Genomic DNA, 17,401 nt, shown 5'->3' on the forward strand with positions numbered 1-17,401 from the left:
GTACTCTCCGTTTAGGGCCAAATAGCATTCTAGTTTGCTCTGTTTTTTTGTTAATTCTTTCCAATGTGTCAAGTAATTATCTTTTTGTTTTCTCATGATTTGGTTGGGTCTGATTGTGCTGCTGTCCTGAGGCTCTGTATGGTGTGTTTGTGTTTGTGAACAGAGCCCCAGGACCAGCTTGCCTCTTCTCCAGCTTCGTCTCTCTGTAGGTGATGGCTTTGTTATGGAAGGTTTGGGAATCGCTTCCTTTTAGGTGGTTGTAGATTTTAACGGCTCTTTTCTGGATTTGGATAATTAGTGGGTATCGACCTAATTCTGTTCTGCATGCATTATTTGGTGTTTTACGTTGTACACAGAGGATATTTTTGCTGAATTCTGCATGCAGAGTCTCAATTTTCCGTTTGTCCCATTTTGTGAAGTCTTGGTTGGTGAGCGGACCCCAGACCTCACAACCATAAAGGACAATGGGCTCTATGACTGATTCAAGTATTTTTATCCAGATCCTAATTGATATGTCGAATTTTATGTTTCTTTTGATGGCATAGAATGCCCTTCTTGCCTTGTCTCTCAGATCGTTCTCAGCTTTGTGTTACCTATGGCTCTGATGTTTAGACCGAGGTATGTATCGTTTTTTGTGTGCTCTAGGGCAACGGTGTTTAGATGGAATTTGTATTTGTGTTCCTGGCAAATAGATATTTTTTGGAACACCATTATTTTGGTCTTACTGAGATTTACTGTCAGGGCCCAGGTCTGACAGAATCTGTGCAGAAGATCTAAGTGCTGCTGTAGGCCATCCTTGGTTGGGGACAGAAGCACCAAATCATCAGCAAACAGTAGACATTTGACTCCAGATTCTAGTAGGGCGAGGCCAGGTGCTATAGACTGTTCTAGTGCCCTCGCCAATTCGTTGAAATATATGTTTAAGAGGGTGGGGCTTAAGCTGCATCCCTGTCTCTCTCCACAGCCCTGTGGAAAGAAATGTGTTTTTTTGCCAATTTTTACCGCACACTTGTTGTTTGTGTACATGGATTTTATAATGTCGTATGTTTTTCCCTCAACACCACTATCCATCAATTGGTATAGCAGACCATACCAAATTGAGTCAAAAGCTTTTTTGAAATCAACAAAGCATGAGAAGACGTTGCCTTTGTTATGGCTAGATTTTTTTGTCAATTAGGGTGTGCAGGGGGAATATGTGGTCTGTCGTATGGTAATTTGGTAAAAAAACAACTTGACATTTGTTCATTACATTGTTTTCACTCTGGAAATGTATGAGTCTGCTGTTAATGATAATGCAGAGGATTTTCCCAAGGTTGCTGTTGACGCATATCCCACGGTAGTTATTGGAGTCAAATTTGTCTCCACTTTTGTGGATTGGGGCGATCAGTCCTTGGTTCCAAATATTGGGGAAGATGCCAGAGCTAAGGATGATGTTAAAGAGTTTAAGTATAGCCAATTGGAATTTGTGGTCTGTATATTTCATCATTGAATCGAGGAAACCTTCAACACCAAAGGAGGGTTTATATTTTGTCCTGTAGTTCAATCCAGTGGGTTCTGGTAGTCTTTAATAGTTGATACTAAGATTTGTATTTGATCATGTATATGTTTCTGCTGTTTGTTTTTTGTTATAGGGCCTAAAAGATTGGAGAAGTGGTTTATCCACACATCTCCGTTTTGAATAGATAACTCTTTGTGTTGTTGTTGATTTAGTGTTTTCCAATTTTCCCAGTAGTGGTTAGAGGCTATGATTCTTTAGTTACATTTAGCTGATTTCTGACATGCTGTTCCTTCTTTTTCCGTAGTGTATTTCTGTATTGTTTTAGTGATTCACCATATTGAAGGCGTAGGCTCAGGTTTTCTGCGTCTCTATGTTTTTGGATGGATAGGTTTCTCAATTTCTTTCTTAGGTTTCTGCATTCTTCGTAAAACCATTCGTCATTGTTGTTCATTTTCTTCGGTTTTCTATTTGAGATTTTTAGATTTGATAGGGAAGCTGAGAGGTCAAATATACTGTTTAGGTTTTCTACTGCCAAGTTTACACCTTCACTATTACAGTGAAACATGTGTCACGGAAGTTGTCTGAATGGGATTGAATTTGTTGTTGCCAAATAGTTTTTTGTTAGGATTTCACACTACTTTCATTCCATCTATAGCATTTCTTAATATTATTAAGTTACATTGGCTTTGATGCCTCGTGATTGAGTATTCCTCTGTTCAAGTAGACTGTGATTTTGCTGTAATCTGTAAATGATCTGAGAGACTCTGGTTTGAGGTCAGTGATAAAGTAGTATACAGTACTACTGCCAAGAGATGAGCTATAGGTGTACCTACCATACTAGTCACCTCGAAGCCTACCATTGACTGTGTATATACCCAGTGTGCAACAGAGCTGCTGACCCGTTTTTGTTGGTTATGTTGTCGTAGTTGTGTCTAGGGGGGCATATGGGGGAGGGAATGCTGTCACCTCCAGGTGGGTGTTTGTCTCCCTGTGTGCTGAGGGTGTCAGGTTCTTGTCCAGTTCTGGCATTTAGGTAGCCACAGACTAGTACATGTCCCTGGGCCTGGAAATTATTAATTTCCCCCTCCAGGATGGAGAAGCTGTCTTCATTAAAGTATGGGTATTATAGTGGGGGGATATAGGTTGCACACAGGAGGACATTTTTCTCTGTTGAGATCATTTTCTTTTGAATTTCTAGCCAAATGTAAAATGTTCCTGTTTTATTTAATTAAATAGAGTGAGTTAGGTCTGCTCTATACCAAATTAGCATACCCCCTGAGTCCCTTCCCTGTTTCACACCTGGTAGTTTGTTGGATCGGACTACCAGCTCTCTGTAACCTAGAGGGCAACCAGTGGGTTCATCTCCTCTATAGCGTGTTTCTTAGCATGACAATGTCTGTATTTCTGATTTCTTTGGTGAAGTCCAGGTTCCTGCTCTTTAGGCCAAAGGCAAATGACCTCAGGCCTTGAATATTCCAGAATCTCTCTCTTCCTCCCTCATAAAACAACCAGGATATAAACATCAGCTGTAAGGTAGAGCAACAGTGTCACCTAGTGGTGTGTTGATAGAACAGCCTCTCTCCCTGATCATAGGGAAATAGAGGGGTGGAGGCGAAGTGCACAGCAGCATTATATTATATTATCTATGTATTATTCAGCTGTGAATAATACAGCAGGCCTTTTCAAACGGTACATTCTCCCCAGAGTGACTCATGTCTTACACAAAAAGCTATGGTTCATCAGCGGATATACGCAGGTGTTTATTGCTGTATACGGGAGGGAGAGTATGTAGTCTAGCAAGGATCTCGGAGGGAAAAGGAATCACTTTTACTTCTCTGAAGTTTAACATGTAGACCCAAAGAGGAAGAGGCTGGACAGAGTCCCATTCCCTACCCTCTATCGTAGCTACAAACCTTCGGTTTAACTAAGTACTGTGCAAATTAGTAAGCTCTGGGAAACTTTGAAGTATGTTTTGATGTTAAGCAATGTATCATGCTGCCATTGATATGCATGTTCGCTTAAGGCTTTACATTTGAAGACTACAAATTGACCGCAAGAATCCCAAACAGATTCAATATTTGACTAAAACCTAATAATTTCATTACATTCTACGATCACATATATACTGAGTGTACAAAACATTATGAACACCATGACATAGACTGACCAGGTGAAAGCTATAATCCCTTATTGATGTCACTTGAATCAGTGTAGATGAAGGGGAGGAGACAGGTTAAAGAAGGATTTTTAAGCCTTGAGCCAATTGAGACATGGATTGTGTATGTTTGCCATTCAGAGCGTAAAGGGGCCAAATAAAATGACCCGCGGCCCACCAGATGAGGAACCCTGCTCTAGACGTGAGTTATTCTCTACACATGATGTCCCACTGCACAAAGTCTTTGACATGTCTAATGACACAGAAAACCAAGTAGCAATTGAGATGATATGGTTCACTGGATCCTAGTCTAGCTGTTTGTGTTGTTCTGCCGACAAAAAAACATACAATAGCAGAGACATAACCACACACAGGCACACACACACACACACACACACACACACACACACACACACACACACACACACACACACACACACACACACACACACACACACACACAAACAGTCAACATGGCCTTGTCTGAACTGGTCCTTCCCCAGCCCTAGAGAGGAGAGAGTCAAAGATGAGGGTTGAGGGTTGGGCTGGGGGTCACAGCGTGGGTTCTCTGCTATGAAAGGGCAGGTAGGCCAATGAGAAAGCAGCAGACGAGTCAGGCAGCTTGACTCACACCCCTCTTCTGATGCAGTAAACAAGCAGGAGCCCCGGCCCAGTGATGCTCCAACCCTAGCCCCAGCCATGGAGTCAGCTGATAGACAAACACACCACCAGCATCCCTATATCCCTCCCCCTTTCTCTCCTTCCCTCTATCTATCCCTCCAAATCTTCCATCCAGGGTTAGGCCAAACTAGACCAGGGCATGGCAGGGCAGGGAAGTGGGTGCATGGCACCATATCCCAGTCAGTGCCCAGTGGTGCAAAGAGAATGTGATTTGATCTGTGTATCCTGAAGACAGACGCTGCTCATCAGGCCGCATCCCTTACATGCACGGTCGTTCCGGATGATGACACAGGAATTAGCTGGTTGTGGTGGTGGTAGTGATGCCGCCGGACGGAACAGAACCTTGTGGCTGTTAGAGAACAGGGGAGGTTTAAACACAACCCTGAGTAAGGAGGGAAGACAGGCGGATATGTCACACACACACAAACACACACTCACACATATACACACACAAACACACACTCACACATATAAACACACAAACACAAACACACACTCACACATATACACACACAAACACACACTCACCCATATACACACACAAACAGCTCAGACCCCCGAGGGTGAGACCAAACCAGGCAGGAGAGCATTTACTGAGCTATGACAAACCCTGGCAGACTGGCTTGGGGCATCATGCAGAGCCATAGTGAGGCAGGATTGTTTGGACTAGCAGCAGTGGGGGTACATAGTGGATTTAAGCGGCAGTGTTGAGCTGTCACTCTGAGGTCTGTCAAAGCTCTGAGTCAGCTCTCTACTATAGCTCTGCTCTGGCTTTGTCACGAAGGGGGACCCGTTTCAGAACACCTTGCATGACAACAGTCTCTTATCACCATATTACTAATGCCTGCATCATCATAACAGATGTGTTACTGAGATAACAAACAGTTATGAGGTCAGACAGGTCATTTGAATATGTATCTAATTCACAGGGAAAGAGTAAAACAACAGATACATACGTCATTTTTAAAAATCTGTGTGCATTACTTTATATCAAAAGGTTGGCAGGTCCTCATTAAAGTCCTGTAGATCAATTCATTACTCCCTTTTTGTTTACAAAGCTCTACTACACAAGCTTCCAACTTACCTAACTTTGTTGCTAACCTATAAAAGAATGAGATACCAAACCCACTCACATGGTTCGTTAACTCTTCAGATTCCTTGGGTCTGCACGGAATTAGGTAAATCTGCTTTTAGTTTTCACTTCCAAAAATGCATTACATTTGGATTCCCTGGTGCCACTAGGGCATTTTAAAATTCTGATGATAAGTGAGTGCACCGAGGTGTGCAATTGTTTTTAGTGATTGATTTAATAACTTGTTTATGATGGCTGTGATGTTAGTGATGTTCTAATGTAATGTAGTGTTGGTTTACTTTATGGTCTCAGGACACCATTGAAAATGAGACCCTAGTCTCTATCGGGCTCCCCTGATTAAATAAAAGGTAATAATATTATAGTTATGTTTCTATATGTATTTTATATGTATATTTTTATATTATTGTCTTTGCCATTCCTAATCTGAGATCATGTAGCCAGGTGTCATTAAAAAAATGTGACCCTCCCCTCCCCCCAACATTACAAATATGTTCACATGACCCTCCCCTTGTACTGTAAGATCCCCCCTAATAGAATGAATTCAAAATAATGTTTTTAACCACAAATACTGTAGCGGCCCTGTGTTTATAAATGTGGATATCAACTTTGCCGCTTCAGCATGCTTTTGTGGCACAGTTGATGCCACGCAGGGCTACAGGCCAGAAGGTTGAGGCTTCGCCAAACACCACAGACGAGCTCACTCTCCCTGCCTGTTTCATTCAACTACGATCAGAGCCATCTGCAGACAATGATCAGCTAGAGGGAAATCAGATTTTCAACATTTTGATGCCATATTTATAATTATATAAAATAAATGCAACGAATTGTCCACCAACAGGTTTCTGTGCCAATGCACCACACAACCAATAAACAAAGCATACCGACTTCGGGCACTTTAATACCATGGTTTGTGTTTTCAACACCACAATAAATAGACTATGTCAATCTCTACTAAAAGAACATACATCTCTCCCTACCTTGTAGTCTTACCCAGTATCAAAGGCTTGGCTTAACAATCTCTGAATGTTATTACACTTTTTGGTGTTTTGTAACAGAATGGAAAGAGTTTTGTAACTCTTTCTATTCACCAAGTGATAAAGGTGACCGGGATCAATAGTTGGGGACTTGTTTCAATTGTGGTCCCTATTTTTAACATCAATACCACGGATGCTGACGTCTTGCTCCCAGACATGCTAAACACCTTCTTCACCCGCTTCGAGGAAAACATAGTGCCACCGACGTGGCCCACTGCGTGACTGACATGAATAAGTAATTTAAGCATGTTAACCATCGCAAACCTGCCTGCCCAGCCGGCATCCCTAGCTCAGAGCATGTGCAGACCAGCTGGCGGGGATTGTTTACGGATGTATTCGATCTCTCCCAGTCTGTTGTCCCTACTTCAAGATGTCCACTATTGTTCCTGTACCCAAGAAAGTGAAGGTAACTATTCTAAATCACTATTGCCCCGTAGCACTCACTTCTGTCGTCATGAAGTGCTTTGAGAGACTGGTTAAGAATCATATCAGCTCCACCTTACCCGACATTCTAGACCCACTACAATTTGCATATCGCCCCAACAGATCCAAGGATGATGCAATCACCATCACACTAAGCACTGCCCTATCCCACCTGGACAAGAGAAATACCAATGTAAGGATGATATTTATCAACTACAGCTCAGCCTTCAACACCATAGTGCCCTCCAAGCTCATCACTAAGCTTGGGACCCTGGGTCTGAACCCTGCCCTGTGCAACTGGGTCCTGAACTTCCTGACGGGCTGACCCCAGGAGGTGAAGGTAGGCAACAACACCTCCGCTACGCTGATCCTCAACACGGGTGCCCCACAAGGGGGTGTGCTCAGCCCTCTCCTGTACTCCCTGTTAACACATGACCGCGTGGCCATGCAAGTCTCTAACTCAATCATCAAGTTTGCAGACGACACAATGACTAGACAGCCTACAGGGAGGAGGTGAGGGCCCTGGTGGAGTGGTGCCAGGAAAATAACCTCTCCTTCAACATAAAAAAAATGAAGGAGCTGATTGTGGACTTCAGGAAACAGCAGCGAGAGCACACCCCCATCCACATCGACGGGCCACAGTGGATAGGGTGAAAAGCTTCACATTCCTTGGCATGCACATCACTGACACCCTGAAATGGTGCATCCACACAGACAGTTGGGTAAAGAAGGCGCAACAGTGCCTCTTCAACCTCCGGAGGCTGAGGACATTTGGCTTGTCCCATAAGACCCTCACACAGTCCTACTGATATACCATTGAGAGCATCCTGTCTGGCTGTATGGCAAATGCACTGTCAGCAGCCACAGGGCTCTCCAGAGGGTCATGCAGTCAGCCCAACACATCACCGGGGGCACACTGCCTGTCCTCCAGGACATCTACAGCACACTGTGTCACAGGAAGGCCAAGAAGATAATCAAAGACCTCAGCCACCAAAGCCACAGCCTGTTCACCCCGCTACCATATAGAAGGCGGTGACAGTACAGGTGCATCAAAGCTGAGACCGAGAGACTGAAAAACAGCTTCTATCTCCAGGCCATCAGACTGGTAGATAGTCATCACTGGCAGGCCTCGTCACTGTTACTAGCCAGCTACCATCCGGTACTCTACCCTGCACCTTAGGCACTGCTGCCCTATGTACATAGTCATTAAACACTTGTCACTTTCATAATATTTACATATAACTACTGCTGTACACACCTTTCCTATTCATATACTTTCCATAATCTCAATACACACCATCATATACATTTATTCCAGACTCTTACACTGCTTGTTCTAATATTTCTATATTTCTTCATTCCTTTCTTTTTCATTTTTGTGGATTTGCGTGTATTGTTTTGTACTGTTAGGGATTACAGCATTATTAGAGCTAGAAACATTACCATTTCGCTACGCCCACGATAACATCTGCATAATATGTGTACGCAAAAGTATGTGCATAAATATGTACTGCACATAAAAATAACTTTAGCGATTATATTTCCATGTACCAAAGAAAAAATACAAGTTAAATGGGTTTCCATCACACTTTCAACTCTACTGATGGTTTTCTCACCCAACGATTGTTGCGTTATAAAGATTTTTGCGAAATCTCGCTGTTGGCATTTATATGATGAGATTAATATAGACAAAATAGCGAGATTATTTTAATTCTCAAATGGCAAACAAGCATAGAGAATCATGTCACCAGAAAAAGACCCTAGATATTTATTGGAAAGGAGCATCAAACTCATCACTTTGCACTTTCACCATCGTGTGAAGTTCCTAAGATATTTAATCTGTAGACCAATAAACTGCATGCTTTCCCTACAAATCGTGGGAGGACCACACATGTCATCGCGTGACTCCCAAATTTACTTGAATATGATAGTTATTATATAAATATTTGCACATTAAAGCGTTTCCACCGACATTTCTCGCATAATTGCTTTTACCGACACAAAAAGATCTCACCTTGTCTAGCGTATTTTGTTTTGTCGCCATTTGTAAAGTTTCCCGAAAAATGTTCTCTTTCCACCAGGCCTGTCTTTACATTTTTTTTTATCTGACATGCATTTTACTGGCATAAAATGTTTGGATGGAAGCCTGGCTATTATAGGGGGGGGGGCAGTTTAGCCTAGTGGTTAGCGCGTTGGGCCAGTAACCGAAAGGTAAAGGTAAGACTATATAAATAACCCGCAGATAAACCCACTATTCCCCGGCAGGCCGTCATGGTAAATAAAATTCGCCCTTAGTTGTCTTGCCTAGTTAAATAACAAAAACTGTTAAGTCATTTTGAGGATGCTCGAAGGATGTTTTGGACTAACGCAAGCCTACAGGAGACTTTTGAAGTAACCCAATCAGATGAAAATATTGTGACTAGTTGTGTGCCATATATAAAAGGTAATACATTTCACAAGTTAAATGATACATGTTTAGGCTATATTGAAGAGTTAGGCTCTAGGTGCCCTAAGAATAGCCACTCGGATTGGAGAGGAGGCGCCGCGCATGTTCAACTTTCCTGAATGACCGGGAGCATATGTGGCCACATTATTATAGGACAACATGGGAGAATGATGATGTGCAACAGACGGCGCATCTGAGTATCAGAAGTAAAAATACTGCAAGACTGGCCTGCTAACTAATCCAAGTGGAATGACACGTGAAAACAATAATGCTAGGTACGGTAATTGTATTGTCCTTAAACAAGATCAATAGAGGAGTGATCCGCCAGCATTGAAGTGAAAGCACCCTGATTAGCTTTCTCCTTGTCTCTGTATCTCTCTGGAGCAGCGTTCTAATTTCGCTCTCTCTCTTTTTTCTTTCTCTTTCTTTCTTTCTTTCTTTCTTTCTTTCTTTCTTTCTTTCTTTCTTTCTTTCTTTCTTTCTTTCTTTCTTTCTTTCTTTCTTTCTTTCTTTCTTTCTTTCTTTCTTTCTTTCTTTCTTACTCGCTCTCTCTCTCCCGCAAGCATGCACACACACACACACGTATTTACTCCCTCTCTCCCTCCCTCTCTTCTGCCTATATAACAGGGAGGTAGCGAGGCGTGGGAACCAGTATTAGAGCTGCCTTGATTTTGTTTGATATTCTAAATGTGCCCCACTTCAGAAATATTACCATATTTTTTGTTTTCTGGTTGAGAGCTGGTGGCGTGGCAGCAGCAGCAGTAGCATCAGTCACGTGTGATATTATAGGCCTTATGCTTGTGCTAGCAGCATCACTATCATCCTGATGAGAAGAGGAGTCTGGCTGCCAAGCCTGAGCTAGGGAAGAAGTGAGAGGTATTAGGAGGTGCCGGGGAAGTGTGACTGGAGCAGGCCAGCCAGAAAGGCAGCCAGCCAGCCAGGCAGGCAGGAGTGGAGTTGTGAAGGAGAATTACTCTCTTCTCTTTCCTCCCTTGGCTGCAGCTAGACTGTGTTCCCCTCTAGTGGTTTCCCCATTACAGCCTGAGCAGAGGTAGAGGCAGCACAGGGGGGAATGTCACCTTCATAAGCACTCACATAGCAGGAGCAGAGGGAAATACAATGACACAGAAAAGCCAGCAGGTTTACTCCATGCTGGTTGTGTGCTTGGCTACTTCAGGAAGTAGTGGTGTACAGTACAGTTGGTGGGGAAATGCAGGGAAAGAGACAAGACATTGCTCAGTAATTCTGCGTTGCACAAGCACACTGTGGTGTGAAGTGGGATAGTTGGGGATGGCAAGTAAGGGGTGTAGAAGTGATAGGATTCAGTATGCGTATGGGTGGGTTAGTAGTATACAGTGTATTAAGGGGCTGTATGGGTGGGTTAGTAGTATACAGTGTATTAAGGGGCTGTATGGGTGGGTTAGTAGTGTACAGTGTATTAAGGGGGTGTATGGGTGGGTTAGTAGTATACAGTGTATTAAGGGGGTGTATGGGTGGGTTAGTAGTGTACAGTGTATTAAGGGGCTGTATGGGTGGGTTAGTAGTGTACAGTGTATTAAGGGGCTGTATGGGTGGGTTAGTAGTATACAGTGTATTAAGGGGCTGTATGGGTGGGTTAGTAGTATACAGTGTATTAAGGGGCTGTATGGGTGGGTTAGTAGTGTACAGTGTATTAAGGGGCTGTATGGGTGGGTTAGTAGAATACAGTGTATTAAGGGTGCTGTATGGGTGGGTTAGTAGTATACAGTGTATTAAGGGTCTGTATGGGTGGGTTAGTAGTATACAGTGTATTAAGGGTGCTGTATGGGTGGGTTAGTAGTGTACAGTGTATTAAGGGCGTGTATGGGTGGGTTAGTAGTGTACAGTGTATTAAGGGGCTGTATGGGTGGGTTAGTAGTGTACAGCGTATTAAGGGGCTGTATGGCTGGGTTAGTGGTGTACAGTGTATTAAGGGGCTGTATGGGTGGGTTAGTAGTATACAGTGTATTAAGGGGGTGTATGGGTGGGTTAGTAGTGTACAGTGTATTAAGGGGCTGTATGGGTGGGTTAGTAGTATACAGTGTATTAAGGGTGCTGTATGGGTGGGTTAGTAGTGTACAGTGTATTAAGGGGCTGTATGGGTGGGTTAGTAGTATACAGTGTATTAAGGGTGCTGTATGGGTGGGTTAGTAGTGTACAGTGTATAAAGGGGCTGTATGGGTGGGTTAGTAGTATACAGTGTATTAAGGAGCTGTATGGCTGGGTTAGTAGTGTACAGTGTATTAAGGGGCTGTATGGGTGGGTTAGTAGTGTACAGCGTATTAAGGGGCTGTATGGCTGGGTTAGTGGTGTACAGTGTATTAAGGGGCTGTATGGGTGGGTTAGTAGTATACAGTGTATTAAGGGGGTGTATGGGTGGGTTAGTAGTGTACAGTGTATTAAGGGGCTGTATGGGTGGGTTAGTAGTGTACAGCGTATTAAGGGGCTGTATGGGTGGGTTAGTAGTGTACAGTGTATTAAGGGGCTGTATGGGTGGGTTAGTAGTATACAGTGTATTAAGGGTGCTGTATGGGTGGGTTAGTAGTGTACAGTGTATTAAGGGGCTGTATGGGTGGGTTAGTAGTGTACAGCGTATTAAGGGGCTGTATGGCTGGGTTAGTGGTGTACAGTGTATTAAGGGGCTGTATGGGTGGGTTAGTAGTATACAGTGTATTAAGGGGGTGTATGGGTGGGTTAGTGGTGTACAGTGTATTAAGGGGCTGTATGGGTGGGTTAGTAGTATACAGCGTATTAAGGGGCTGTATGGCTGGGTTAGTGGTGTACAGTGTATTAAGGGGCTGTATGGGTGGGTTAGTAGTATACAGTGTATTAAGGGGGTGTATGGGTGGGTTAGTAGTGTACAGTGTATTAAGGGGGTGTATGGGTGGGTTAGTAGTGTACAGTGTATTAAGGGGCTGTATGGGTGGGTCGGTAGTGTACAGTGTATTAAGGGGGTGTATGTGTGGGTTAGTAGTGTACAGTGTATTAAGGGGCTGTATGGGTGGTTCGGTAGTGTACAGTGTATTAAGGGCGTGTATGGGTGGGTTAGTAGTATACAATGTATTAAGGGGCTGTATGGGTGGGTCGGTAGTGTACAGTGTATTAAGGGTGCTGTATGGGTGGGTTAGTAGTGTACAATGTATTAAGGGGCTGTATGGGTGGGTCGGTAGTGTACAGTGTATTAAGGGTGCTGTATGGGTGGGTTAGTAGTGTACAGTGTATTAAGGGGGTGTATGTGTGGGTTAGTAGTGTACAGTGTATTAAGGGGCTGTATGGGTGGTTCGGTAGTGTACAGTGTATTAAGGGTGTGTATGGGTGGGTTAGTAGTGTACAATGTATTAAGGGGCTGTATGGGTGGGTCGGTAGTGTACAGTGTATTAAAGGCGTGTATGGGTGGGTTAGTAGTGTACAGTGTATTAAGGGGCTGTATGGGTGGGTCGGTAGTGTACAGTGTATTAAGGGTGCTGTATGGGTGGGTTAGTAGTGTACAGTGTATTAAGGGGCTGTATGGGTGGGTTAGTAGTGTACAGCGTATTAAGGGGCTGTATGGCTGGGTTAGTGGTGTACAGTGTATTAAGGGGCTGTATGGGTGGGTTAGTAGTATACAGTGTATTAAGGGGGTGTATGGGTGGGTTAGTAGTATACAGTGTATTAAGGGTGCTGTATGGGTGGGTTAGTAGTGTACAGTGTATTAAGGGGCTGTATGGGTGGGTTAGTAGTGTACAGCGTATTAAGGGGCTGTATGGCTGGGTTAGTGGTGTACAGTGTATTAAGGGGCTGTATGGGTGGGTTAGTAGTATACAGCGTATTAAGGGGCTGTATGGCTGGGTTAGTGGTGTACAGTGTATTAAGGGGCTGTATGGGTGGGTTAGTAGTATACAGTGTATTAAGGGGGTGTATGGGTGGGTTAGTAGTGTACAGTGTATTAAGCGGGTGTATGGGTGGGTTAGTAGTGTACAGTGTATTAAGGGGCTGTATGGGTGGGTCGGTAGTGTACAGTGTATTAAGGGGGTGTATGTGTGGGTTAGTAGTGTACAGTGTATTAAGGGGCTGTATGGGTGGTTCGGTAGTGTACAGTGTATTAAGGGCGTGTATGGGTGGGTTAGTAGTGTACAATGTATTAAGGGGCTGTATGGGTGGGTCGGTAGTGTACAGTGTATTAAGGGCGTGTATGGGTGGGTTAGTAGTGTACAGTGTATTAAGGGGCTGTATGGGTGGGTCGGTAGTGTACAGTGTATTAAGGGGGTGTATGGGTGGGTTAGTAGTGTACAGTGTATTAAGGGCGTGTATGGCTGGGTTAGTAGTATACAGTGTATTAAGGGGCTGTATGGCTGGGTTAGTAGTGTACAGTGTATTAAGGGGCTGTATGGGTGGGTCGGTAGTGTACAGTGTATTAAGGGGGTGTATGGGTGGGTTAGTAGTATACAGTGTATTAAGGGGCTGTATGGGTGGGTCGGTAGTGTACAGTGTATTAAGGGGGTGTATGGGTGGGTTAGTAGTGTACAGTGTATTAAGGGGCTGTATGGGTGGGTCGGTAGTGTACAGTGTATTAAGGGGGTGTATGGTTGGGTCGGTAGTGTACAGTGTACTAAGGGGATGTATGGGTGGGTTAGTAGTGTACAGTGTATTAAGGGCGTGTATGGGTGGGTCGGTAGTGTACAGTGTATTAAGGGGCTGTATGGGTGGGTCGGTAGTGTACAGCGTATTAAGGGGGTGTATGGGTGGGTTAGTAGTATACAGTGTATTAAGGGGCTGTATGGGTGGGTTAGTAGTGTACAGTGTATTAAGGGCGTGTATGGGTGGGTTAGTAGTGTACAGTGTATTAAGGGTGCTGTATGGGTGGGTTAGTAGTATACAGTGTATTAAGGGGCTGTATGGGTGGGTTAGTAGTATACAGTGTATTAAGGGGGTGTATGGGTGGGTTAGTAGTGTACAGTGTATTAAGGGGCTGTATGGGTGGGTTAGTAGTGTACAGCGTATTAAGGGGCTGTATGGGTGGGTTAGTAGTATACAGCGTATTAAGGGGCTGTATGGGTGGGTTAGTAGTGTACAGTGTATTAAGGGTGTGTATGGGTGGGTTAGTAGTGTACAGTGTATTAAGGGGCTGTATGGGTGGGTCGGTAGTGTACAGTGTATTAAGGGGGTGTATGGGTGGGTTAGTAGTGTACAGTGTATTAAGGGGGTGTATGGGTGGGTCGGTAGTGTACAGTGTATTAAGGGGCTGTATGGGTGGGTTAGTAGTGTACAGTGTATTAAGGGCGTGTATGGGTGGGTTAGTGGTGTACAGTGTATTAAGGGGGTGTATGGGTGGGTTAGTAGTATACAGTGTATTAAGGGGGTGTATGGGTGGGTTAGTAGTATACAGTGTATTAAGGGGCTGTATGGGTGGGTTAGTAGTATACAGTGTATTAAGGGGGTGTATGGGTGGGTTAGTAGTGTACAGTGTATTAAGGGGGTGTATGGGTGGGTTAGTAGTATACAGTGTATTAAGGGGCTGTATGGGTGGGTCGGTAGTGTACAGTGTATTAAGGGGCTGTATGGGTGGGTTAGTAGTGTACAGTGTATTAAGGGCGTGTATGGGTGGGTTAGTAGTATACAGTGTATTAAGGGGCTGTATGGGTGGGTCGGTAGTGTACAGTGTATTAAGGGGGTGTATGGGTGGGTTAGTAGTGTACAGTGTATTAAGGGGCTGTATGGGTGGGTCGGTAGTGTACAGTGTATTAAGGGGGTGTATGGGTGGGTCGGTAGTGTACAGTGTATTAAGGGGATGTATGGGTGGGTTAGTAGTGTACAGTGTATTAAGGGGGTGTATGGGTGGGTCGGTAGTGTACAGTGTATTAAGGGGGTGTATGGGTGGGTCGGTAGTGTACAGTGTATTAAGGGGGTGTATGGGTGGGTCGGTAGTGTACAGTGTATTAAGGGGGTGTATGGGTGGGTTAGTAGTGTACAGTGTATTAAGCGGGTATATGGGTGGGTTAGTAGTGTACAGTGTATTAAGGGGCTGTATGGGTGGGTCGGTAGTGTACATTGTATTAAGGGGCTGTATGGGTGGGTCGATAGTGTACAGTGTATTAAGGGGGTGTATGGGTGGGTTAGTAGTGTACAGTGTATTAAGCGGGTGTATGGGTGGGTTAGTAGTGTACAGTGTATTAAGGGGGTGTATGGGTGGGTTAGTAGTGTACAGTGTATTAAGGGGGTGTATGGGTGGGTCGGTAGTGTACAGTGTATTAAGGGGGTGTATGGGTGGGTCGGTAGAGTAGAGTGTGTGGTGGTGATGGGGAGGGGAAGGGTGCTGGCATGGTTGGTGGTGATGGGGAGGGGAAGGGGGCTGGCATGGTTGGTGGTGAGGGACTGTATTAAATATACTTATTTTTGGACATTTACATTTTAGTCATTTAGCAGACACTCTTGTCCAGAGCGACTTACAGTTAGTGATATATATATAAATATATAGGTGGGTCAGTAGTGTACGGTGTGGTGGTGTGCAGTGAGGCGGGTGGTGGTGGGGAGGGGGGCTGGCGTGGCTGGCTGGCTGGTGGTAGTGGCTGTCTGGCTGACGTCTGTGTCTCCTCCTCTCTCCCGGCAGTTCATGGCATCAAGTGGACTTGTAGCAACGGGAACAGCAGCTCTGGCTTCTCAGTGGAGCAGCTGGTGCAGCAGATTCTGGACAGCCACCAAACCAAGCCACCTCCCCGGACCCACAACTGCCTCTGCACGGGCACCCTGGGTAAGGGGGAGGGGATAGGGGCAGGAGGATAGGGGGTGAGAGAGAAAGGGGAGATGGGTAGGAGAAGTCGAAGGACAGAAAGTAGGGAGAAGGAGAAGAGGTTTAAGCTCATACATCATGCTCAGAGTCAATGTGAAAGTGTCAGGGTCATGGCTCTCTCTTTTTGGATTGATAAAAGTTCAAATAGTATCAAAAGGAACACCAATCAATCAAATGATTAATTGGATAATGGATAATTACATGTGTTTCCAGGTGATTTGTTTAGGTTCAAAATAACAGGAAGTATTCTTATTGGTATAGTATGAATTCTGATGAACTGTTGTAACAAGTCATTCAAAGCCTTCCCACAGAATTAGTTTGTGTCACCGAGATTCACTGTATCCTTCTACATTCTTTGTAGATGATTGATGACTTCTACTGTATCTAATGCTATCTCTTAGTAACCTCTCCTTCCTCCCGCTAACAGGTGCAGGGAGCAGCGTGCATCACAAGTGCAACAGCGCCAAACACCGCATCATCTCCCCCAAGGTGGACCCCCGTGGAGGCTACAGCAGTGGTCACTCTGAGGTCCAGAACAACGACGTGTCTGAGGGCAAGACCGAGCACAGCAGCCATGGAGGAGGGGGAGGAGGAGGAGGGAAGAGCACAGGGGGAGGAGGGGGTAGCGCCAGAGAGAAACGCAACGGCAAGGTCCACAAGCCTGTTCTCCTGCACCAGAACAGCACAGAGGTGTCCTCTACCAACCAGGTGGAGGTCCCAGACACCACCCAGAACTCCCCTGTGTCCATCAGCAGCGGCCTGAACAGCGACCCAGACATGGCTGACAGTCCCGTGGTGACGGGCTTGGGCCACGTAGCCGCCGTCATGTCCCAAAGTGTCTTCATGTCCGAGGTGACCGGAGACCCCGTCTACAGCATGTCCCCCACAGGGGGCCCCAACACCCACCTCATGGGCCCCGACGCTGCCTCTCAGGGCCTGGTGCTGTCCGGTGCTGTGGCAGACAGCCACAAGTTTGCCTTCCCCAGCGGAGGAGTTAGGGAGGTTCCCGGGGTGGCGGGGGGAGCAGACGGTCTGTCCATGCTGTCTGCAGCCGGGGTGTCTGAAGAGCTGGTCCTATCCAGCAGTCTGGATAACGGAGGCATGAAGATTCCTGAGACCACCATGAACTTCGACCCTGACTGCTTTCTCAACAACCCCAAGCAGGGCCAAACCTATGGGGGCAGCAGGCTGAAGGGGGAGGGCAGCTCCTCTTCCTCCTCCTCTTCCTCCAACGGCACCAATGGCAGCATGCAGCGCTCTCCCTCCATGTCAGACTCTGGATACAGC

At 45.2% G+C, this 17,401-nt stretch overlaps 1 protein-coding gene across 1 annotated transcript in view; it reads left to right on the top strand.

Moving 5' to 3' along the window:
* The window catches only part of LOC139417313 (calmodulin-binding transcription activator 1-like), a 633,264-nt gene that overhangs the window by 577,117 nt on the left and 38,746 nt on the right, over positions 1 to 17,401 (top strand). The window contains exons 8-9 of the mRNA XM_071166580.1: positions 15,935 to 16,075; positions 16,542 to 17,401. The exon at positions 16,542 to 17,401 is cut by the window's right edge and continues 1,446 nt beyond it. Coding sequence (XP_071022681.1) covers positions 15,935 to 16,075; positions 16,542 to 17,401 — 1,001 coding nt within the window. The remainder of the gene's footprint in view (positions 1 to 15,934; positions 16,076 to 16,541) is intronic.

Source organism: Oncorhynchus clarkii, chromosome 9, assembly GCF_045791955.1.
Source record: "Oncorhynchus clarkii lewisi isolate Uvic-CL-2024 chromosome 9, UVic_Ocla_1.0, whole genome shotgun sequence".
NCBI lineage: Eukaryota > Metazoa > Chordata > Actinopteri > Salmoniformes > Salmonidae > Oncorhynchus > Oncorhynchus clarkii.